We start from the raw sequence: 25886 nt of genomic DNA, 5'->3' as shown, positions 1-25886 counted from the left end.
AGGCCCAGTTGTATACTCACTCTCTCTGCTAGCTTCAAAATAAATATCTTTACCGTAAGTCTTTTCACTCCTATATTTTTATATATCTACATACAACTGGGAAAAGGAAGTTACATCCACAAATCTAGTGGATGTCAAAGCATGAGAAGGCTGCACTCTGGTTCAAAAAGTAAATAAGTGTTTATTATGCCCCTTGACCTACCATCATACCCAAATAAAAAATGCTGAAAAACAAACATGTAAACACAAATCCAGGCTTGCCTGGAATATAAATAGAACAAGGAGGTTAACATAAGAGTTTATCAAGTAAATGAGCACAAAAGTGTACAAGACACGCTCTACCTAAACTCAAAATTGTTAAATCGCAAAAGTTCATGCAGTCCAAACAAAGTATTGGATGAGTTAATGCTATTATGCATTACAATGTTGCAGAGTTTCTTGAACTGAAACACAGTTGCCAAAAGAAAAGTGAAGCACACGGTGTATCAACACGCTCCATTATTAGGACATTCAAAAGGCAAACATATGTCGATACTTGCTGCTTAGAATCCAGAGTCCGGATAGGACCTTCTCGTTCTGTTGCACATTGTGTTGTCATGCGGGTCCTCCCATACAGATACGGAGCCTCGCTCACCATTTTACAGCAACGTATGAAGTCGGGATACCTCTGGAAAACAGACATTCACAGCTTGGAAGGAAATCACCGGTTACGGATCACCAAACATAATAGTGACTGCTTGCACCTATTCTTTGGTTCTATATTATTCCTATGTTTCATTGATTAGCAGAATGCACCCCCCCTGTTTGTGTTTCTATTTTTATATATCTGCTGAATGCTTTTGATTTTTCAAAAGTATATTCTTTTTTTTTTCTTTCAGATTGGGGTCAAGGTTTTTACAAAGAGATCTACAGAACAGCTGCAAACTATGTTTTCTCCAGATAACGTTATTGCACTTCTCAGCAAATATCCAACTGCCTTACGGATATACTTGGAATATTTGGTGCTTGAGAGGAAGATACAGGTAAAAGTTGAACCATATGACACATTTACAACTAGAAAATTCTAGTTGTTTCTTACTGTGGCCCATAGTAATTTGATTCACCTCAGAGTAATGTGTTCTTTGACTTAACAATCAGGTTCCACTGTTCTGAAATGATAAAAGGGGACAATAAACTCAAAATTAAACTTACATGATTTAGATGGAACATGTAATTTCTTCTGTTAAGTGTGATCAGTCCACGGGTCATCATTACTTCTGGGATATTACTCCTCCCCAACAGGAAGTGCAAGAGGATTCACCCAGCAGAGCTGCATATAGCTCCTCCCCTCTACGTCACTCCCAGTCATTCTCTTGCACCCAACGACTAGATAGGATGTGTGAGAGGACTATGGTGATTATACTTAGTTTTATATCTTCAATCAAAAGTTTGTTATTTTAAAATAGCACCGGAGTGTGTTATTACCTCTCTGGCAGAGTTTGAAGAAGAATCTACCAGAGTTTTTGCTATGATTTTAGCCGGAGTAGTTAAGATCATATTGCTGTTTCTCGGCCATCTGAGGAGAGGTAAACTTCAGATCAGGGGACAGCGGGCAGATGAATCTGCATAGAGGTATGTAGCAGCTTTTATTTTCTGACAATGGAATTGATGAGAAAATCCTGCCATACCGATATAATGTCATGTATGTATACTTTACACTTCAGTATTCTGGGGAATGGTACTTCACTAGAATTACACTGTAAGAAGTACATAAAGCTGTTTAATAACTAGAAATTATGTTTAACGTTTTTGCTGGAATGTAAAATCGTTTTCATTTGCTGAGTTACTGAGTGAATAAATGTTTTGGGCACTATTTTTCCACTTGGCAGTTGCTTAATCTTTTTTCTGACAGTTTCTGTTCTCTCTCACTGCTGTGTGTGAGGGGGAGGGGCCGTTTTTTGGCGCTTTTGCTACGCATCAGATATTTCAGTCAGCAGCTCATTGTATTTCCTGCATGATCCGGTTCATCTCTACAGAGCTCAGGGGTCTTCAAAACTTATTTTGAGGGAGGTAATTTCTCTCAGCAGAGCTGTGAGAATTATAGTTGACTGAGACAAAAAACGTTTATTCTGTAATTTGTTTCCTGCTTTCAGAATTTGTTATCTTTGCTAATGGGATTAAACCTTTGCTAAAGTTGTGTTTATAAGGATTGAGGCTATAACTGTTTCAATTTATTAATTTTCAACTGTCATAGATCTTCTGTGCTTCTTAAAGGCACAGTACGTTTTTAATATTATTCTAATTGAATTGTATTCCAAGTTGCAAGTTTATTTGCTAGTGTGTTAAACATGTCTGATTCAGAGGAAGATACCTGTGTCATTTGTTGCAATGCCAAAGTGGAGCCCAATAGAAATTTATGTACTAACTGTATTGATGCTACTTTAAATAAAAGTCAATCTGTACAAATTGAACAAATTTCACCAAACAACGAGGGGGGAGTTATGCCGACTAACTCGCCTCACGTGTCAGTACCTGCATCTCCCGCTCGGGAGGTGCGTGATATTGTAGCGCCGAGTACATCTGGGCGGCCATTACAAATCACATTACAGGATATGGCTACTGTTATGACTGAAGTTTTGGCTAAATTACCAGAACTAAGAGGTAAGCGTGATCACTCTGGGGTGAGAACAGAGTGCGCTGATAATATTAGGGCCATGTCAGACACTGCGTCACAGGTGGCAGAACATGAGGACGGAGAACTTCATTCTGTGGGTGACGGTTCTGATCCAAACAGACTGGATTCAGATATCTCAAATTTTAAATTTAAACTGGAAAACCTCCGTGTATTACTAGGGGAGGTGTTAGCGGCTCTGAATGATTGTAACACAGTTGCAATACCAGAGAAAATGTGTAGGTTGGATAAATATTTTGCGGTACCGGCGAGTACTGAGGTTTTTCCTATACCTAAGAGACTTACTGAAATTGTTACTAAGGAGTGGGATAGACCCGGTGTGCCGTTCTCACCCCCTCCGATATTTAGAAAAATGTTTCCAATAGACGCCACCACACGGGACTTATGGCAAACGGTCCCTAAGGTGGAGGGAGCAGTTTCTACTTTAGCTAAGCGTACCACTATCCCGGTGGAGGATAGCTGTGCTTTTTCAGATCCAATGGATAAAAAATTAGAGGGTTACCTTAAGAAAATGTTTGTTCAACAAGGTTTTATATTGCAACCCCTTGCATGCATTGCGCCGATCACGGCTGCAGCGGCATTCTGGATTGAGTCTCTGGAAGAGAACATTAGTTCAGCTACTCTGGACGACATTACGGACAGGCTTAGAGTCCTTAAACTAGCTAATTCATTCATTTCGGAGGCCGTAGTACATCTTACTAAACTTACGGCGAAGAATTCAGGATTCGCCATTCAGGCACGCAGGGCGCTGTGGCTAAAATCCTGGTCAGCTGATGTTACTTCTAAGTCTAAATTGCTTAATATACCTTTCAAAGGGCAGACCTTATTCGGGCCCGGGTTGAAAGAGATTATCGCTGACATTACAGGAGGTAAAGGCCATGCCCTGCCTCAGGACAAAGCCAAAGCTAAGGCTAGACAGTCTAATTTTCGTTCCTTTCGTAATTTCAAAGCAGGAGCAGCATCAACTTCCTCTGCACCAAAACAGGAAGGAGCTGTTGCTCGCTACAGACAAGGCTGGAAACCTAACCAGTCCTGGAACAAGGGCAAGCAGACCAGGAAACCTGCTGCTGCCCCTAAAACAGCATGAATTGAGGGCCCCCGATCCGGGATCGGATCTAGTGGGGGGCAGACTTTCTCTCTTCGCCCAGGCTTGGGCAAGAGATGTCCAGGATCCCTGGGCGCTAGAGATAATATCTCAGGGATATCTTCTGGACTTCAAATACTCTCCTCCAAGAGAGAGATTTCATCTGTCAAGGTTGTCAACAATCCAGAAAAAGAAAGAGGCGTTTCTACGCTGCGTACAAGAGCTCTTGTTAATGGGAGTAATCCATCCAGTTCCACGATCGGAACAGGGACAGGGGTTTTACTCAAATCTGTTTGTGGTTCCCAAAAAAGAGGGAACTTTCAGACCAATCCTGGACTTAAAGATCCTAAACAAATTCCTAAGAGTTCCATCGTTCAAGATGGAGACTATTCGGACAATTTTACCTATGATCCAAGAGGGTCAGTACATGACCACTGTAGATTTAAAAGATGCTTACCTTCACATACCGATTCACAAAGATCATTACCGGTACCTAAGGTTTGCCTTCCTAGACAGGCATTACCAGTTTGTGGCTCTTCCATTCGGATTGGCTACAGCTCCAAGAATCTTCACAAAGGTTCTGGGTGCTCTTCTGGCGGTACTAAGACCGCGGAGAATCTCGGTAGCTCCATACCTAGACGACATTCTGATACAAGCTTCAAGCTTTCAAACTGCCAAGTCTCATACAGAGTTAGTACTGGCATTTCTAAGGTCACATGGATGGAAGGTGAACGAAAAGAAAAGTTCACTCGTTCCACTCACAAGAGTTCCCTTCCTGGGGACTCTTATAGATTCTGTAGAAATGAAGATTTACCTGACAGAGGACAGGCTAACAAGACTTCAAAGTGCTTGCCGCACCCTTCATTCCATTCAACACCCGTCAGTGGCTCAATGCATGGAGGTAATCGGCTTAATGGTAGCGGCAATGGACATAGTACCCTTTGCACGCTTACACCTCAGACCACTGCAATTGTGCATGCTAAGTCAGTGGAATGGGGATTACTCAGACTTATCCCCTTCTCTGAATCTGGATCAAGAGACCAGAAATTCTCTTCTATGGTGGCTTTCTCGGCCACATCTGTCCAGGGGGATGCCATTCAGCAGACCAGACTGGACAATTGTAACAACAGACGCCAGCCTTCTAGGTTGGGGTGCCGTCTGGAATTCTCTGAAGGCTCAGGGACAATGGAGTCAGGAGGAGAGTCTCCTGCCAATAAACATTCTGGAATTGAGAGCAGTTCTCAATGCCCTCCTGGCTTGGCCCCAGTTGACAACTCGGGGGTTCATCAGGTTTCAGTCGGACAACATCACGACTGTAGCTTACATCAACCATCAGGGAGGGACAAGAAGCTCCCTAGCTATGATGGAAGTATCAAAGATAATTCGCTGGGCAGAGTCTCACTCTTGCCACCTGTCAGCAATCCACATCCCGGGAGTGGAGAACTGGGAGGCGGATTTCTTAAGTCGTCAGACTTTTCATCCGGGGGAGTGGGAACTCCATCCGGAGGTCTTTGCCCAAATACTTCGACGTTGGGGCAAACCAGAGATAGATCTCATGGCGTCTCGACAGAACGCCAAGCTTCCTCGTTACGGGTCCAGATCCAGGGATCCAGGAGCAGTCCTGATAGATGCCCTGACAGCACCTTGGGACTTCAGGATGGCTTACGTGTTTCCACCCTTCCCGATGCTTCCTCGATTGATTGCCAGAATCAAACAAGAGAGAGCATCAGTGATTCTAATAGCACCTGCGTGGCCACGCAGGACTTGGTATGCAGACCTGGTGGACATGTCATCCTGTCCACCTTGGTCTCTACCTCTGAAACAGGACCTTCTGATACAGGGTCCCTTCAAACATCAAAATCTAACTTCTCTGAAGCTGACTGCTTGGAAATTGAACGCTTGATTTTATCAAGACGTGGGTTTTCTGAGTCAGTTATTGATACCTTAATACAGGCTAGGAAACCTGTTACCAGAAAGATTTACCATAAGATATGGCGTAAATACCTATATTGGTGTGAATCCAAAGGTTACTCTTGGAGTAAGGTTAGGATTCCTAGGATATTGTCTTTTCTACAAGAAGGTTTAGAAAAGGGTTTATCTGCTAGTTCATTAAAGGGACAGATCTCAGCTCTGTCCATTCTGTTACACAAACGTCTGTCAGAAGTTCCTGACGTCCAGGCTTTTTGTCAGGCTTTGGCCAGGATTAAGCCTGTGTTTAAAACTGTTGCTCCACCATGGAGTTTAAACCTGGTTCTTAATGTTTTACAGGGCGTTCCGTTTGAACCCCTTCATTCCATTGATATAAAGTTGTTATCTTGGAAAGTTCTATTTTTAATGGCTATTTCCTCGGCTCGAAGAGTCTCTGAATTATCAGCCTTACATTGTGATTCTCCTTATTTGATTTTTCATTCGGATAAGGTAGTTCTGCGTACTAAACCTGGGTTCTTACCTAAGGTAGTTACTAACAGGAATATCAATCAAGAGATTGTTGTTCCTTCTTTGTGCCCAAATCCTTCTTCGAAGAAGGAACGTCTACTGCACAACCTGGATGTAGTCCGTGCTCTAAAATTTTACTTACAGGCAACTAAGGAATTTCGACAAACGTCTTCTCTGTTTGTCGTTTACTCTGGGCAGAGGAGAGGTCAAAAAGCTTCTGCTACCTCTCTTTCTTTTTGGCTTCGTAGCATAATTCGTTTAGCTTATGAGACTGCTGGACAGCAGCCTCCTGAAAGAATTACAGCTCATTCTACTAGAGCTGTGGCTTCCACTTGGGCCTTCAAGAATGAGGCCTCTGTTGAGCAGATTTGCAAGGCTGCAACTTGGTCTTCGCTTCATACTTTTTCCAAATTTTACAAATTTGACACTTTTGCTTCATCGGAGGCTATTTTTGGGAGAAAGGTTCTTCAGGCAGTGGTTCCTTCTGTATAAAGAGCCTGCCTATCCCTCCCGTCATCCGTGTACTTTTGCTTTGGTATTGGTATCCCAGAAGTAATGATGACCCGTGGACTGATCACACTTAACAGAAGAAAACATATTTTATGCTTACCTGATAAATTCCTTTCTTCTGTAGTGTGATCAGTCCACGGCCCGCCCTGTTTTTAAGGCAGGTAAATATTTTTTAATTTATACTTCAGTCACCACTTCACCCTTGGCTTTTCCTTTCTCGTTGGTCCTTGGTCGAATGACTGGGAGTGACGTAGAGGGGAGGAGCTATATGCAGCTCTGCTGGGTGAATCCTCTTGCACTTCCTATTGGGGAGGAGTAATATCCCAGAAGTAATGATGACCCGTGGACTGATCACACTACAGAAGAAAGGAATTTATCAGGTAAGCATAAATTATGTTTTTAAACAACTTTCCAATTTACTTACTTACAATTATACAATGTACTTTGTTCTTTTGGTGTCCTTTGTTAAAAAGCATACTGCGGTAGGCTCAGGAGCAGTAATGCACTAGTGGAAGTTAGTTGCTGATTGGTGGCTGCAGATAAATGCTTTTGTCACTGGCTTATCTCGTGTTCGGCTAGGTCCTAGCAGTAGTGCATTGATTCTCCTTTAACAAAAGGATACCAAGAGAATGAAGTAAATTTGACCATAGAAGTACATTGGAAAGCTGTATAAAATTACATGCACTATCTGAAAAATGAAAGTGAAATGTATTAATTGCTACAACTGCAAATTTGCAATAATTATACCTGGTTATTCTTTCTACCTAGTTTGAAGCCCTGCACTTTTTTTACTCTAAATACCTCTGTATGATTTTCATGAACTTACTCTCATTTTTGTATCTCAATGGGTCAGCTAAGGAAAACAAATAAATGCTGATGTATCCACTCATTTTTTTGTTTTAACAATGAGGTCCTCAAGAAAACAGGGCAGAGTGTGTCTCAGTAGACATAATAAAAACAGGGATTCACGTCAATTAAAATGTATTGGGTCCGTATCTCATTTTGTAAAGCAAACCCACCAAATCATACTTCTACTATTAAATGTCTTCCAGTTAGACTTTCTTTTTGTATGTTTTATTTCTTTAGAAGTCTGTTTTGAGAGATGTAGGAGATACAAGTTTATGTAGCCCTGCAGTGTTGCTGATAGGTATCTTGTCTTTCCCAATGTACAAGCTTACATACTGCTCATATGTCTCTTATCTGCAGAAGGAAAAATACCACACCCATTTAGCTGTGTTGTACCTTGACGAGATCCTTCGCTTCAAGTCTGGAACCTTAGCAGAGAGCTCAAAACTAGAAGATTTGCGCAACAAGCTACAGAACCTACTAAGACAGTCAGACCTTTATAGGGTCCTGATGCTGATAGGTATGTAATGATGAACAAATCTCTAGGAAAAAACAGGAATTATAGATGCAGAGATCGGTATTTGGGGGTCCATGGTATAGTCACATGTCCATTTACTTACGTACATATGCATTTAAAAAGGATATTGAAATTAAATATAATATATAAATAAAATAATTGTATAGTTTTAATAAGCTGGGTCTTCTAATAAAAAAACAATATATATGTGGGGGTTTCTCACTGAAAAATAACCTATTAACCTATTAAAAGTGAGCAGCCTCTAAAACCTCCAAAACATCTAAGCACATGGGTGCAAATGGCTCAGAAGTTAAAAGGTTAGGTGTTTAAAAATGCTTAATTAAACAACTTTGTAATGACTTAAATTATTTATTTATTTCATATAGGTGGCAAGAGTTCATTATTTGTTACATATGGGCTATACATTCCTACCAGGAGGAGGCAAAGTTTCCCAAACCTCAAATCCTATAAATACCCCACCCACCTCACTCATATCTCAGTTTAAACTTTGCATCCTTTGGAGGTGGTTAAAGTATGATGTGCTTTAGTGACATGTGCTTCAGTGTATATTGAAGTCTGTTTTTATTTTCCCTCAGAGTTACAGTGCTTGTCAGAGGGATGTGAAGGGAGTTTTGCCTAAGGTATCAGGGGCGGACTGGGCCAGGGGGCAGAGAGGCAATTGCCCCCCAGGCTGCCCTAAATCATGTTAAAAACGGCTGCTGCTTTTTTTTTTTTTTATTATTGTAATTTTAATAATGGCCAGCAGGGGGAGCAGCTGTACACACATAAGCAGCAGTGGAGCAGCCTTTCTCTCTATGGCAATGAAACTGAAAGGCCATGTGCTGAGGGGGAAGGGCTTAGTGCAGGCTTTCCCTAGTCAAACAGAGCGCAGTCTCAATGAATGGAGGGAAAGGCATCTGTGTGAGCTGCTAGATCATGTGTGGCCACCTCTACTAAACAGTAAGTACATAAATGTGCTGTCAGCAAGTGTGTGGGGTTTCTTCAGGGGCCGGGCTGCAGTGAAATCCTCATGTAGAATACAGCTAATACTGTGGCTTTGCAGTAAGATCCTCATGTATAATACAGCTAATACTGTGGCTGTGCAGTAAGATCCTCATGTATAATACAGCAAATACTGTGGCTGTGCAGTAAGATCCTCATGTATAATACAGCAAATACTGTGCAGCTTTTATTTTAGCTGAAGTATTGGGATAAGACATTTCAGTTTATGTTGTATCCTACATGGGGAAATAATAATAATAATAATGTGTAACTGTAGGTAACAGTCCCTTGCTAGGCTGCACATCTATATACAATTCTGCAATAGGAGTGTACTGTATGTGTACCCCAGAGCTAGTGAGCAGGGCTGCATGGAAATATGGAAGCATATTATCTTTTAAAAGCATTCTGTGTTATTGTTAATAACGATAAACTGTGTCTATGCTGTGTTTTTTTCTAAGTTAGTAATTTCATGGTTTCTAGGAGGAATTAGCTAAAAAACAGGCTTCCTGAATCATTTTCTCCAACATAGGTGTGTCCGGTCCACGGCGTCATCCTTACTTGTGGGATATTCTCTTCCCCAACAGGAAATGGCAAAGAGCCCAGCAAAGCTGGTCACATGATCCCTCCTAGGCTCCGCCTACCCCAGTCATTCTCTTTGCCGTTGCACAGGCAACATCTCCACGGAGATGGCTAAGAGTTTTTTGGTGTTTAAATGTAGTTTTTATTCTTCAATCAAGTGTTTGTTATTTTAAAATAGTGCTGGTATGTACTATTTACTCTGAAACAGAAAAGAGAAGAAGATTTCTGTTTGTAAGAGGAAGATGATTTTAGCAAACGTTACTAAAATCGATTGCTGTTTCCACACAGGACTGTTGAGATGAAGTAACTTCAGTTGGGGGAAGCAGTTGGCAGACTTTTCTGCCTGAGGTATGACTGGCCACATTTCTAACAAGACTTTGTAATGCTGGAAGGCTGTCATTTTCCCTATGGGGACCGGTAAGCCATTTTCTTAGATTAAGTAAAAGAATAAAGGGCTTTATAAGGGCTTAAAAAACTGGTAGACATTTTTCTGGGCTAAAACGATTACTTTGCTAAGCATATTTGGCAGATTATAACTCTTTATAGTTATTATAATCTTGGGGATTGTTGTTAAAAAACGGCAGGCACTGTATGGACACCTTTTTCAGATGGGGGCCTTCTCTAGTCATAGGCAGAGCCTCATTTTCGCGCCACTAATGCGCAGTTGTTTTTGGAAAGCAAGGCATGCAGATGCATGTGTGAGGAGCTAAGAACCACTGAAAAAGCTTATAGAAGGCGTCATTTGGTATCATATTCCCCTCTGGGCTTGGTTGGGTCTCAGCAAAGCAGATACCTGGGACTGTATAGGGGTTAAATGTAAAAACGGCTCCGGTTCTGTTATTTTAAGGGTTAAAGCTTTCAAATTTGGTGTGCAATACTTTTAAGGCTTTAAGACACTGTGGTGAAATTTTGGTGAACTTTGAACAATTGCTTCATGCTTTTTCGCATATTCAGTAATAAAGTGTGTTCTGTTTAAAATTTAAAGTGACAGTAACGGTTTTATTTTAAAACGTTTTTTGTGCTTTGTTGACAAGTTTAAGCCTGTTTAACATGTCTGAACCATCAGATAAGCGATGTTCTATATGTATGAAAGCCAATGTGTCTCCCCATTTAAATATATGTGATAATTGTGACATAGTGTCCAAACAAAGTAGGGACAATGATGCCACAGATAATAATAGTGCCCAAGATGATTCTTCAGATGAGGGGAGTAAGCATGGTACTGCATCACCCCCTTCTGTGTCTACACCAGTTTTGCCCACACAAGAGGCCCCTAGTACATCTAGTGCGCCAATACTTATTACCATGCAACAATTAACGGCTGTTATGGATAATTCTATTGCAAATATTTTATCTAAAATGCCTACTTATCAGAGAAAGCGCGATTGCTCTGTTTTAAACACTGAAGAGCAAGAGGACGCTGATGATAACGTTTCTGACATACCCTCACACCAATCTGAAGGGGCCAGGAGGGAGGTTTTGTCTGAGGGAGAAATTTCAGATTCAGGAAAAATTTCTCAACAAGCTGAACCTGATGTTGTAACATTTAAATTTAAATTAGAACATCTCCGCGCACTGCTTAAGGAGGTATTATCTACTCTGGATGATTGTGACAATTTGGTCATTCCAGAGAAATTATGTAAGATGGACAAGTTCCTAGAGGTTCCGGTGCCCCCCGATGTTTTTCCTATAGCCAAGCGGGTGGCGGACATAGTAAATAAGGAATGGGAAAGGCCCGGCATACCTTTTGTTCCTCCCCCTATATTTAAGAAATTATTTCCTATAGTCGACCCCAGAAAGGACTTATGGCAGACAGTCCCTAAGGTCGAGGGGGCGGTCTCTACTCTAAACAAACGCACTACTATTCCCATAGAAGATAGTTGTGCTTTCAAAGATCCTATGGATAAAAAATTAGAGGGTTTGCTTAAAAAGATGTTTGTTCAGCAAGGTTACCTTCTACAACCAATTTCATGCATTGTTCCTGTCACTACGGCAGCGTGTTTCTGGTTCGAAGAACTAGAAAAGTCGCTCAATAAAGAATCTTCGTATGAGGAGGTTATGGACAGAGTTCAAGCACTTAAATTGGCTAACTCTTTTATTCTAGATGCCGCTTTGCAATTAGCTAGATTAGCGGCGAAAAATTCAGGGTTTGCTATCGTGGCGCGCAGAGCGCTTTGGCTAAAGTCTTGGTCAGCGGATGTGTCTTCCAAGACAAAATTGCTTAACATCCCTTTCAAGGGCAAAACACTGTTTGGTCCTGATTTGAAAGAGATTATTTCAGACATCACCGGGGGAAAGGGCCACGCCCTTCCTCAGGATAGGTCTTTTAAGGCTAGAAATAAGCCTAATTTTCGTCCCTTTCGCAGAAACGGACCAGCTTCTACTTCTACATCCTCTAAGCAAGAGGGTAATACTTCTCAACCCAAACCAGCCTGGAGACCGATGCAAGGCTGGAACAAGGGTAAGCAGGCCAAGAAGCCTGCCACTGCTACCAAAACAGCATGAAGGGATGGCCCCCGATCCGGGACCGGATCTGGTGGGGGGCAGACTTTCTCTCTTTGCTCAGGCCTGGGCAAGAGATGTTCAGGATCCTTGGGCACTAGAAATAGTTTCTCAAGGTTATCTCCTGGAATTCAAGGAACTACCCCCAAGGGGAAGGTTCCACAGGTCTCAATTATCTTCAAACCAAATAAAAAGACAGGCATTCTTACATTGTGTAGAAGACCTGTTAAAGATGGGAGTAATTCATCCAGTTCCAATAGGAGAACAAGGGATGGGGTTTTACTCCAACCTGTTCATAGTTCCCAAAAAAGAGGGAACATTCAGACCAATTTTAGATCTCAAGATCCTAAACAAATTTCTCAGGGTTCCATCGTTCAAAATGGAAACCATTCGAACGATCCTTCCTACCATCCAGGAAGGTCAATTTATGACCACGGTGGATTTAAAGGATGCGTACCTACATATTCCTATCCACAAGGAACATCATCAGTTCCTAAGGTTCGCTTTTCTGGACAAGCATTACCAGTTTGTGGCACTTCCATTCGGATTAGCCACTGCTCCGAGAATTTTCACAAAGGTACTAGGGTCCCTTCTAGCGGTTCTAAGACCAAGGGGCATTGCAGTAGTACCGTACTTGGACGACATCCTGATTCAAGCGTCGTCTCTGTCAAAAGCAAAGGCTCATACGGACATCGTCCTAGCCTTTCTCAGATCTCACGGATGGAAAGTGAACATAGAAAAAAGTTCTCTTTCTCCGTCAACAAGAGTTCCCTTCTTGGGAACAATAATAGACTCCTTAGAAATGAGGATTTTTCTGACAGAGGTCAGAAAATCAAAACTTCTAAGTTCTTGTCAAGTACTTCATTCTGTTCTTCGTCCTTCCATAGCGCAGTGCATGGAAGTAGTAGGATTGATGGTTGCAGCAATGGACATAGTTCCTTTTGCACGAATTCATCTAAGGCCATTACAACTGTGCATGCTCAGACAGTGGAATGGGGATTATACAGACTTGTCTCCGACGATTCAAGTAGATCAAAGGACCAGAGATTCACTCCGTTGGTGGCTGATCCTGGACAACCTGTCACAGGGAATGAGCTTCCGCAGACCAGAGTGGGTCATTGTCACGACCGACGCCAGTCTGGTGGGCTGGGGCGCGGTCTGGGAACCCCTGAAAGCTCAGGGTCTATGGTCTCGGGAAGAATCTCTTCTCCCGATAAACATTCTGGAACTGAGAGCGATATTCAATGCTCTCAAAGCTTGGCCTCATCTAGCAAAGGCCAAATTCATAAGGTTTCAATCAGACAACATGACGACAGTTGCATATATCAACCATCAGGGGGGAACAAGGAGTTCCCTGGCGATGGAGGAAGTGACCAAGATAATTCAATGGGCGGAGGATCACTCCTGCCACTTGTCTGCAATCCACATCCCAGGAGTGGAAAATTGGGAAGCGGATTTTCTGAGTCGTCAGACATTCCATCCGGGGGAGTGGGAACTCCATCCGGAAATCTTTGCCCAAATAACTCGATTATGGGGCATTCCAGACATGGATCTGATGGCCTCTCGTCAGAACTTCAAGGTTCCTTGTTACGGGTCCAGATCCAGGGATCCCAAGGCGACTCTAGTAGATGCACTAGTAGCACCTTGGACCTTCAACCTAGCTTATGTATTCCCACCGTTTCCTCTCATTCCCAGGCTGGTAGCCAGGATCAATCAGGAGAGGGCTTCTGTGATCTTGATAGCTCCTGCGTGGCCACGCAGGACTTGGTATGCAGACCTGGTGAATATGTCATCGGCTCCACCATGGAAGCTACCTTTGAGACAGGACCTTCTTGTTCAAGGTCCATTCGAACATCCGAATCTGGTTTCCCTCCAACTGACTGCTTGGAGATTGAACGCTTGATTTTATCAAAGCGTGGGTTTTCAGATTCTGTAATAGATACTCTGATTCAGGCTAGAAAGCCTGTAACTAGAAAAATTTACCATAAGATATGGAAAAAATATATCTGTTGGTGTGAATCTAAAGGATTCCCATGGAACAAGATAAAAATTCCTAAGATTCTATCCTTTCTACAAGAAGGTTTGGAGAAAGGATTATCTGCAAGTTCTCTGAAGGGACAGATCTCTGCGTTATCTGTTTTACTTCACAAAAGGCTGGCAGCTGTGCCAGATGTTCAAGCGTTTGTTCAGGCTCTGGTAAGAATCAAGCCTGTTTACAGACCTTTGACTCCTCCCTGGAGTCTTAATCTAGTTCTTTCAGTTCTTCAAGGGGTTCCGTTTGAACCCTTACATTCCGTAGATATTAAGTTATTATCTTGGAAAGTTTTGTTTTTGGTTGCAATTTCTTCTGCTAGAAGAGTTTCTGAGTTATCTGCTCTGCAGTGTTCTCCGCCCTATCTGGTGTTCCATGCAGATAAGGTGGTTTTGCGTACTAAGCCTGGTTTTCTTCCGAAAGTTGTTTCCAACAAGAATATTAACCAGGAGATAGTTGTACCTTCTTTGTGTCCGAATCCAGTTTCAAAGAAGGAACGTTTGTTACACAATTTGGACGTAGTCCGTGCTCTAAAATTCTATTTAGAGGCCACTAAAGATTTCAGACAAACATCTTCTTTGTTTGTTGTTTATTCTGGTAAAAGGAGAGGTCAAAAAGCAACTTCTACCTCTCTTTCTTTTTGGCTTAAAAGCATTATCCGATTGGCTTATGAGACTGCCGGACGGCAGCCTCCTGAAAGAATCACAGCTCATTCCACTAGGGCTGTGGCTTCCACATGGGCCTTCAAGAACGAGGCTTCTGTTGACCAGATATGTAAGGCAGCGACTTGGTCTTCACTGCACACTTTTGCCAAATTTTACAAATTTGATACTTTTGCTTCTTCAGAGGCTATTTTTGGGAGAAAGGTTTTGCAAGCCGTGGTGCCTTCCATTTAGGTGACCTGATTTGCTCCCTCCCTTCATCCGTGTCCTAAAGCTTTGGTATTGGTTTCCACAAGTAAGGATGACGCCGTGGACCGGACACACCTATGTTGGAGAAAACAGAATTTATGCTTACCTGATAAATTACTTTCTCCAACGGTGTGTCCGGTCCACGGCCCGCCCTGTTTTTTTTAATCAGGTCTGATGAATTATTTTCTCTAACTACAGTCACCACGGTATCATATGGTTTCTCCTATGCATATTTCCTCCTGTACGTCGGTCGAATGACTGGGGTAGGCGGAGCCTAGGAGGGATCATGTGACCAGCTTTGCTGGGCTCTTTGCCATTTCCTGTTGGGGAAGAGAATATCCCACAAGTAAGGATGACTCCGTGGACCGGACACACCGTTGGAGAAAGTAATTTATCAGGTAAGCATAAATTCTGTTTTTATTAAAGGGACATGAAAACCATCATTTTACTTTCATGGTTCAGATAGAGCACACAGTTTTAAACAACTTCTTAAAGGGACAGTCTACACCAGAATTTTTATTGTTTTAAAAGATAGATAATCCCTTTCTTACCCATTCCCCAATTTTGCATAACCAACACAGTTCTAATAATATACTTTTAACCTCTTTGATTATCTTGTATCTAAATCTCTGCAAACTGCCCCTTCTTTCAGTTCTTTTGACAGACTTGCAGTCTAGCCAATCAGTGCCTGCTCCCAGATAACTTCACGTGCACGAGCACAGTGTAATCTATATGAAATATGTGAACTAACACCCTCTAGTGGCGAAAAACTGTTAAAATGCAATCTGAAAAGAGGAAGGCTTCAAGGTCTAAGAAATTAGCATATGAACCTCCTAGGTTAAGCTTTCAACTAAGAATACCAAGAGAACAAAGCAAAATTGGTGATAAAAGTAAATTGGAAAATTGGTTAAAATTACATGCTCTCTCTGAATCATGAAAGTTTATTTTGGCCTAGACTGTCCCTTTAATTTACTTTTATTATCTAATTTGCTTAGTTCTCTTGGTATCCTTTGCTGAAAAAGATAGATAGGTAAGCTTAGGATTTGGGAGCTAGCTACTTATTGGTGGTTGCACATATATATCTATTGTCATTGGCTTAACAATGTGTTCAGCTAGATCCTGGTAGTACATTGCTGCTCCTTCAATAAAGGATACCAAGAAAATGAAGCAACATTGATAATAAAAGTACATTGGAAAGATGTTAAAACTGTATGCTCTATCTGAATCTTAAAAGAAAAAAAAATGGGTTTCATGTCCCTTTAAGTTATTAAACATGTACATGCATTGTGGAGCTTTTAATTGCATTTGCATTCTTGCAGTATTATTAAAGGGATATGAAACACAAAATTTGTCTTTCATGATTCAGACAGATCATACAATTTTAAACAACTTTACAATTTACTTCTATTTTCTAATTTGCTTTATTCCTTTGAAATGATTTGTTGAAAAGCATATCTAGATAGGCTCAGGAGCTTGGAGGTAGCTGCTGATAGGTGGATGAACTTGTATGCCCATTTTAATTGGCTTACAAATGTGTTCAGCTTTCTCCCAGGAGTGCATTGCTGCTTCTTCAATAAAAGATACCAAGCAAATAAAGCAAAATTGATTAGAGAAGTAAATTGGAAAGTTATTTAAAAATGTATAATCTATCTGAATCATGAAAGAAAATGTTTGGGTTTAATGTCCCTTTAATCTGTAACTTTAAGGGACATGAAACCCAATGTTTTTTTTTCAGGATTCAGATAGAGCAAACAGTTTTAAAAAATTATTCCAGTGGTATCTTTTCTTGAAGGGGCAGCATTTCTCTACTGGGAGCTAGATAAACACATTAGGTGAGACAATGGCAAGAAGCATATATACAGCCACCAATCAGCCGCTATCTCCCAGTAGTGCATTGCTGTGCCTGAACAAGCACATAAGCATACAAGCCCAGCTGCTTTATAGATCACCTTCATGAGAGCTGAATTGCAACAGTGCAATTCTTGGTAGGCCCCCCTACCCATTTGTCTCGTAAAAATGAATGTTGTCTCTTAAAAATGAATATTATAGCTATGTTTATAGGGCTGCAGAATATGTTGGAGCTCTACAAATAATAATAATAATAATAATAAAGGATACCAAGAAAACAAAGCAAATTTGACAATATAAGTAGATTGCAAAGCTGTTTAAAATTATAAACTCTATCTGAATTGTGAGAAAAAAAATGGGTTTCATGTCCCTTTCAGTGTATTAAGATTAAACTAAAGGACTCTTGTTTACTATATGTAAATTATATATATATATATATATATATATATATATATATATATATATATATATATATATATATATATATATATATATATATATATATATATATATATAGTAATTTAAATAGGAAAGCAACATGGCTTTAGGTGTACCTGAGGGCTGCACACACTCCATGCAGCATGAAAAATAATAGGTAATGTGTGATCGCTCTAACTGTAGCTTATTTAGTTTAGAATAAATTTTAGATGTTTTCTTATTTAGTTGTTAATCCAGTGTGTACACACTTACAATTCTACCAGCTTGCATGGTCACCATATTTTTAAAGAGGCAATGAATGTGCTAAAAAAAAACATTAAAAAAAAATCAGTGGTTTAAAGTCATTGCAGAAAAAACTGCTCAAAAGCACATTCCACCAGCCCACATTTTTTAAGGAATGTAAACACTTTGAGAATACAACATTTTAAATAAAGTCTAGTAAAACACCTTTGCAATAAACTTTCATTATTTTGCACCATTTTCTGCAATTACACTTTGAAAACAAAGTTTTTTTTTTCTAATTCCAAGAATTGGAAGTGATCATGCACTATCTAATCCCAGTTGGCTTCAGTAAAGGTTATTCCTGGTGGGTCCTGCTGGCTATGGGTCCTGTGGTGGGTCCTACTGGCTGTGGGTCCTGTGGTGGGTCCTACTGGCTGTGGGTCCTGTGGCTGTGAGCTGATTTGTTGGTGCAATAGGCCACTTGACTGGATTTGCCCCCCAGGCCTAAGGCTGCCAGCCCACCCCTGAAGGTTATCATGTTCTACCTTTGTTTATAACCTTTTCTATAGGCTATCTGTAAATCGGTCGCAGAGATTAATCTCCTGCCTCTCTTTATAGTTCAACATACTCCTATATCTGTTCCTCTGCTGATATGTTTTCAGCACTGGTTTAGCCTGTCTACATTTGTGGATGAGTGTCTGCTTCATTACAGTAATTATATTTTCTTCTTAAATGGAAAGAGTCCACAGCTGCATTCATTACTTTAGGGAAATAAGAACCTGGCCACCAGGAGGAGGCAAAGACACCCCAGCCAAGGCTTAAATACTCCTCCCCTCATCCCCCAGTCATTCTTTGCCTTTCGTCCCAGGAGGTTGGCAGAGAGAATTTTTGTTTTTTGTCTCTTATGGAAGTTAGTACTCTTCGGCATGGGACAGGAGTTTTAAGTAGTCCAGTCAGTCTCTCAGTGAGGGCTTGGATGAAAGTTAGAGTCTGGAGATGCAGGGAGAGTCTTTCTGCGAAACCATCCCGACTCATGTTAACAGCTCCTCAGGTAATCGGCGTTGTGTAACTTCGCTCCGCTGCTTGCTTTCTTCTCTCAAATCCATGGCAGAGGCGATGCTACTATCCATCACACTTGAAAGGCCGTGTTCCTGTTCCATGGCGTAGCTTCCGGTAAGATTGTTTCATTTTACTTTATTCATCAATGTACTGTAATGTGAATGTTTTCCTGAGAGGCTACCACCTTGCGGGCCTAACTTTTCATAAGGGTCTCAGTGAGTCTCTTTTAGTATCTTGGAATCGTGGGTTAATATCTCCTGAGGGGGTTATTGAACAGGAGGGTTTATAATCATGTTTGTTGTGTGATTTAACCTGCTTATGTGTGATGTTTATGGGCTTGTGGTTTGGAACATTGAGGCCTTTGGAAGTAACGCAACCTTTTGGTTGGGCTCGCCCTTTTGGACTGTATGGTTCACCTTGTGTTCGGGCGTGGTTACGTTCCGTTTTCCATTTCTGCATTCCCGACCATGTGGCAAAGGAAATTTTCTCTTCCGCAGGGGTCTGCTCATAGGAGGTGGTGAGTGCCCCAGCCATTGGGGGTGTCGGGTGCCGTTTTTGTTTTTTACTATTTTAGTCCATATTTATATATCCTCTATCCAGTTATGGAGGATTCTGATGCTGAGACTGTGCTAATTTCAGATTCAGTTACAGAGGATTCTGATACTGAGACTATTTGATTTCAGATTCTGTGTCCGGTGACAACTCCGGATTGGCCTTGTTGACACATGTCAACCAGTTTTGTTCCGTATGCCATATGAGCGTGCCTTGTTCCTCGGGCTCGGGGAATCAAGGGACTGCTGAGCCATCCGCCTCTGGTGGTCTCGTCCTCCAAGAGGCGAGTTCCCTACCAATTCATACTTCTACACATGCGGGTAACCCAGTTTATGATTCCTCCATGCAGGGTGGCGTGTTCCCCCAGGAGTTTGCAGCACGTTTTCGCTTTTATGTTGGCGATTGTTTGTCTGCAGAGTCCAGACGTTTCTTTGAGAATGTGCTCGTGCCCTATTGTCCCGGGCCTACCAGCTTGGGGAGGGCCTCTACGGTTCCCCGCGGGTGTAACTGTCACTGAATGTTGTGCCTTTCTTTACAGGATTGCGCGCCTTCGCGTATTGCTCAGACATGTTTTTCAGTTATCGTTGCCAGATATGGGATTTTCAGTCTGATAATTCGAATGGTGCACCTCATTAGACATATGGGGATGAGGTAATCTCCTGATTGTCATTTGTTTGAGATCTTTCCCAGTTTTGAAAGATAGGGCTCTGTTTTGCTGGTCCTGCGGGTAGGCCTGTGTCTTTTTGGGCGTTAACCTCCGAGTTGCCTTATATATTTTATTTGTATACGATGGGATGTCTTTTATTTGTTTTTGTTTCCTTCGGGAACCTTCTGGGATTGATACTCCTTTATTACTTCTTCTGAAGTTGTTTTGGACATGTTAGTCCTATGTTAAAAAAAAAAAAAAAAAAAAAGTATTTTTCTTTTTTTTCCCCTATGAGGGAGAATTTATGCAGCTTGCCGGTTAGGATCCTAGGTGCAGGCTGGTCCTGTCGGGTTCGTTTGGTCTCGCGGCTTTTCAGACACGTGACGCTGTTCTGCTCGGCTGGTTTGGTAGATGCGCTGAATACTCAGGTTATCATTGTTTTTCATGTTCAACTAAGCATTCGAGAGGACCTGTGGGTTTGTGAGACGGGAAGGATTGTTTCAGTCCTTATAGCCTTCAATCATATAGATGACTGGGCCGGGGAGTGTTCCGCTGCGTCACTCTATCTGACATCTGATTTAATCAGAACCTAAAGTTTTCCTCCCCCATGTGGTGGAGGGTTGGAGGGCTTAGCGCCCCTTTACCACAGTTGAGCGGTTTGGCCTTCTGTTTTAGGCCTCTGGATTTGTCCTTTTGGGCTTGATCCAACAGCTTGTACAGGATAGCTATCTAGCATGCAGAAGGTTTGCAGTTTTAAACCTGTTGCAGCTCCTGACACCTTGCAGGTGTACGCGTAAGCTGTTTATAGTGTAGCTAGATGCAGCTCTTACTCTTGGACGTGTACTGTCTGTCTGAGTTATAGGAAGACCTTTGGGTCTTCTTCCATTGTCTCCTTGTGAGTTGGATCTCCTTTTAGGGATCTGTGTTTCCGGGTGATGGTTGCTCCCTGTGGGGACTTGGTTTAGCTCAGGGTTTCCCGGAACTGGGAAGGCTTAGGGCCTTTCTCTTCCTTGTGTCCTCTGTTTGTGCGGAGGTGATGGGGAGACTAGCCCTGCTAGTAGGATTTTTTGACTTCGTGGTATCCCTTGGTTGTCCTGAGGCTCTGAGAGGTCTCTTCATCAGACTTCTAGCCTTGCTACTTGGAGCATTGGATTTTAGCTACGGGTGGTTCCTTCCTTTGGTCAGGGCTTTTGAGTTCTTCTCGCTATCCGGATTCTCTGGATATGCATCCATTTCCCTTGTGTCTGGCTTTTTGGCCAGTTGGGGTGTTTAGTTCTAGGGTAAGGTTTGCCTGAACTATTAGGTGCCCAGACCTGTTTTTCTCCTTGAGACTTCCGGTTGCTGAGGCTTAGCTTGGCCTTTTTCCTTACCCAGTCTTGGGTTGTTTTGGAATCTTGGATCTCAGGGCCGGTTGGGGTGTTCAACGTTAGTGGGAACTTGGGCTATGTCCTTACCCCATCTTCCTGACCTGGTCATGGTTGTCCAGGTTTTCGGAGTATTTATTACACTTTGCAACATAGTAGCCCATGTCATCTAGTGGTTAGCTGTGTGGCTTGCTCCTCAAGGCTTGTTGGTTCATACCCAGCCGCTGGCGCTGGATACCCAATTTCTGGTGCGCCTTAGGGTTGCATTCCCCTGGTCAGCTTGCCAGTGTACCTGTGGATTACCTGCTCTACAGGCGAATGGGTTGGCTGTGCCTCTGCTTGGCAAGCTACTTGTAGGGGGTCCTTTTCTAGGACATTTGTGTTAAAAATTCTCTTCCCATTAGCCGGTGGCTTTGGGCCTTGAGGACAGTTGTTGCCCTTCCGGCATCATCCCTTTTCTTTAGGGGATATTCTCCTCCCTATGGAGATGGAGTTCTTGCTTGAGGCTTCTCCTGGATGGGAGGCGGAAAGGTGGGATTGGTACCCCCTGGCTCCAAGTCAGACTTCTTGGGCCTTTATTTTGATAGATCCTTAGGTCTATGGCTTTGTTGTCTGTTTTCAGAGTCGGGTTGTACTTGTACTCTGTGGGGATGGCTGTTCCTGTACATGTTTCGGGATTCTTTTGTTCTCCTGTCTTGGATCCCTGAGGCTGGGTTGGTCCAGCTGGTTGTGGGTCTCCTCTGGATGTGTGAGCTTTGTTGAGTCTATCCTGTTAGCTCAGTCTACTAGGGTATAGATTTTCCTTTCAACTTTCTCCATTGCTTTCAGAAGAGGGTTTACTCTTCCTTCGGGTTCTGAGAGTATACTCTCCTTCTCGGGGGGGGGGGGCCTCGATTGAGGTTTTGTGTTCCCCTTTCTCCAACATAGGTGTGTCCGGTCCACGGCGTCATCCTTACTTGTGGGATATTCTCTCTTCCCCAACAGGAAATGGCAAAGAGCCCAGCAAAGCTGGTCACATGATCCCTCCTAGGCTCCGCCTACCCCAGTCATTCTCTTTGCCGTTGTACAGGCAACATCTCCACGGAGATGGCTTAGAGTTTTTTAGTGTTTAACTGTAGTTTTTATTATTCAATCAAGAGTTTGTTATTTTAAAATAGTGCTGGTATGTACTATTTACTCTGAAACAGAAAAGAGATGAAGATTTCTGTTTGTAAGAGGAAAATGATTTTAGCAACCGTTACTAAAATCGATGGCTGTTCCACACAGGACTGTTGAGAGGAATTAACTTCAGTTGGGGGAACAGTGAGCAGACTTTTGCTGCTTGAGGTATGACACATTCTAACAAGACGATGTAATGCTGGAAGCTGTCATTTTCCCTATGGGATCCGGTAAGCCATTTTTATTACAGAGTAAATAAGGGCTTCACAAGGGCTTGTTAAGACTGTAGACATTTTCTGGGCTAAATCGATTCATATATAACATATTTAGCCTTGAGGAATCATTTAATATGGGTATTTTTGTAAAATAATATCGGCAGGCACTGTTTTAGACACCTTATTCTCTAGGGGCTTTCCCTAATCATAGGCAGAGCCTCATTTTCGCGCCGGTATTGCGCACTTGTTTTTGAGAAGCATGACATGCAGTCGCATGTGTGAGGAGCTCTGATACATAAAAGAGACTTTCTGAAGGCGTCATTTGGTATCGTATTCCCCTTTGGGCTTGGTTGGGTCTCAGCAAAGCAGATACCAGGGACTGTAAAGGGGTTAAAGATAAAAACGGCTCTGGTTCCGTTATTTTAAGGGTTAAAGCTTCCAAATTTGGTGTGCAATACTTTTAAGGCTTTAAGACACTGTGGTGAAATTTTGGTGAATTTTGAACAATTCCTTCATACTTTTTCGCAATTGCAGTAATAAAGTGTGTTCAGTTTAAAATTTAAAGTGACAGTAACGGTTTTATTTTAAAACGTTTTTTTGTACTTTGTTATCAAGTTTATGCCTGTTTAACATGTCTGAACTACCAGATAGACTGTGTTCTGAATGTGGGGAAGCCAAGGTTCCTTCTCATTTAAATAGATGTGATTTATGTGACACTGAAAATGATGCCCAAGATGATTCCTCAAGTGAGGGGAGTAAGCATGGTACTGCATCATTCCCTCCTTCGTCTACACGAGTCTTGCCCACTCAGGAGGCCCCTAGTACATCTAGCGCGCCAATACTCCTTACTATGCAACAATTAACGGCTGTAATGGATAATTCTATCAAAAACATTTTAGCCAAAATGCCCACTTATCAGCGAAAGCGCGACTGCTCTGTTTTAGATACTGAAGAGCATGAGGACGCTGAGGATAATGGTTCTGATATGCCCCTACACCAGTCTGAGGGGGCCAGGGAGGTTTTGTCTGAGGGAGAAATTTCAGATTCAGGGAAAATTTCTCAACAAGCTGAACCCGATGTGATTACATTTAAATTTAAGTTGGAACATCTCCGCGCTCTGCTTAAGGAGGTGTTATCCACTCTGGATGATTGTGAGAATTTGATCATCCCAGAGAAACTATGTAAAATGGACAAGTTCCTAGAGGTCCCGGGGCCCCCAGAAGCTTTTCCTATACCCAAGCGGGTGGCGGACATTGTAAATAAAGAATGGGAAAGGCCCGGTATACCTTTCGTCCCTCCCCCCATATTTAAAAAATTGTTTCCCATGGTCGACCCCAGAAAGGACTTATGGCAGACAGTCCCCAAGGTCGAGGGGGCGGTTTCTACTTTAAACAAACGCACCACTATACCCATAGAAGATAGTTGTGCTTTCAAAGATCCTATGGATAAAAAATTAGAAGGTTTGCTTAAAAAGATGTTTGTTCAGCAAGGTTACCTTCTACAACCAATTTCATGCATTGTCCCTGTCACTACAGCCGCGTGTTTCTGGTTCGATGAGCTAGAAAAGGCGATCGATAGTGATTCTCCTCCTTATGAGGAGATTATGGACAGAATCCGTGCTCTCAAATTGGCTAATTCTTTCACCCTAGACGCCACTTTGCAATTGGCTAGGTTAGCGGCGAAAAATTCTGGGTTTGCTATTGTGGCGCGCAGAGCGCTATGGTTGAAATCTTGGTCAGCGGATGCGTCTTCCAAGAACAAATTGCTTAACATTCCTTTTAAGGGGAAAACGCTGTTTGGCCCTGACTTGAAAGAGATTATCTCTGATATCACTGGGGGTAAGGGCCACGCCCTTCCTCAGGATAGGTCTTTCAAGGCCAAAAATAAACCTAATTTTCGTCCCTTTCGTAGAAACGGACCAGCCCCAAGTGCTACGTCCTCTAAGCAAGAGGGTAATACTTCTCAAGCCAAGCCAGCCTGGAGACCAATGCAAGGCTGGAACAAGGGAAAGCAGGCCAAGAAGCCTGCCACTGCTACCAAGACAGCATGAAATGTTGGCCCCCGATCCGGGACCGGATCTGGTGGGGGGCAGACTCTCTCTCTTCGCTCAGGCTTGGGCAAGAGATGTTCTGGATCCTTGGGCACTAGAAATAGTCTCCCAAGGTTATCTTCTGGAATTCAAGGGGCCTCCCCCAAGGGGGAGGTTCCACAGGTCTCAATTGTCTTCAGACCACATAAAGAGACAGGCATTCTTACATTGTGTAGAAGACCTGTTAAAAATGGGAGTGATTCATCCTGTTCCATTAGGAGAACAAGGGATGGGGTTCTACTCCAATCTGTTCGTAGTTCCCAAAAAAGAGGGAACGTTCAGACCAATCTTGGATCTCAAGATCCTAAACAAGTTTCTCAAGGTTCCATCGTTCAAAATGGAAACTATTCGAACAATTCTTCCTTCCATCCAGGAAGGTCAATTCATGACCACGGTGGATTTAAAGGATGCGTATCTACATATTCCTATCCACAAGGAACATCATCGGTTCCTAAGGTTCGCATTCCTGGACAAGCATTACCAGTTCGTGGCACTTCCTTTCGGATTAGCCACTGCTCCAAGGATTTTCACAAAGGTACTAGGGTCCCTTCTAGCGGTACTAAGACCAAGGGGCATTGCAGTAGTACCTTACTTGGACGACATTCTGATTCAAGCGTCGTCCCTTCCTCAAGCAAAGGCTCACACGGACATAGTCCTGGCCTTTCTCAGATCTCATGGATGGAAAGTGAACGTAGAAAAGAGTTCTCTATCTCCGTCAACAAGGGTTCCCTTCTTGGGAACAATAATAGACTCCTTAGAAATGAGGATTTTTCTGACAGAGGCCAGAAAAACAAAACTTCTAAACTCTTGTCAAACACTTCATTCCGTTCCTCTTCCTTCCATAGCGCAGTGCATGGAAGTAATAGGTTTGATGGTAGCGGCAATGGACATAGTTCCTTTTGCGCGCATTCATCTAAGACCATTACAACTGTGCATGCTCAGTCAGTGGAATGGGGACTATACAGACTTGTCTCCGACGATTCAAGTAAATCAGAGGACCAGAGACTCACTCCGTTGGTGGCTGTCCCTGGACAACCTGTCACAAGGGATGACCTTCCGCAGACCAGAGTGGGTCATTGTCACGACCGACGCCAGTCTGATGGGCTGGGGCGCGGTCTGGGGACCCCTGAAAGCTCAGGGTCTTTGGTCTCGGGAAGAATCTCTTCTACCGATAAATATTCTGGAACTGAGAGCGATATTCAATG

At 42.5% G+C, this 25886-nt stretch overlaps 1 protein-coding gene across 1 annotated transcript in view; it reads left to right on the top strand.

Moving 5' to 3' along the window:
• The window catches only part of TGFBRAP1 (transforming growth factor beta receptor associated protein 1), a 99829-nt gene that overhangs the window by 50681 nt on the left and 23262 nt on the right, over positions 1-25886 (top strand). Inside the window, exons 9-10 of the mRNA XM_053707666.1 lie at positions 879-1022; positions 7908-8067. Coding sequence (XP_053563641.1) covers positions 879-1022; positions 7908-8067 — 304 coding nt within the window. The remainder of the gene's footprint in view (positions 1-878; positions 1023-7907; positions 8068-25886) is intronic.

Source organism: Bombina bombina, chromosome 3 (assembly GCF_027579735.1).
Source record: "Bombina bombina isolate aBomBom1 chromosome 3, aBomBom1.pri, whole genome shotgun sequence".
Taxonomy (NCBI): Eukaryota; Metazoa; Chordata; class Amphibia; order Anura; family Bombinatoridae; genus Bombina; species Bombina bombina.
Note: the sequence above shows the minus strand (reverse complement) of the source record. Positions and strands in the feature narration are given on the sequence as shown.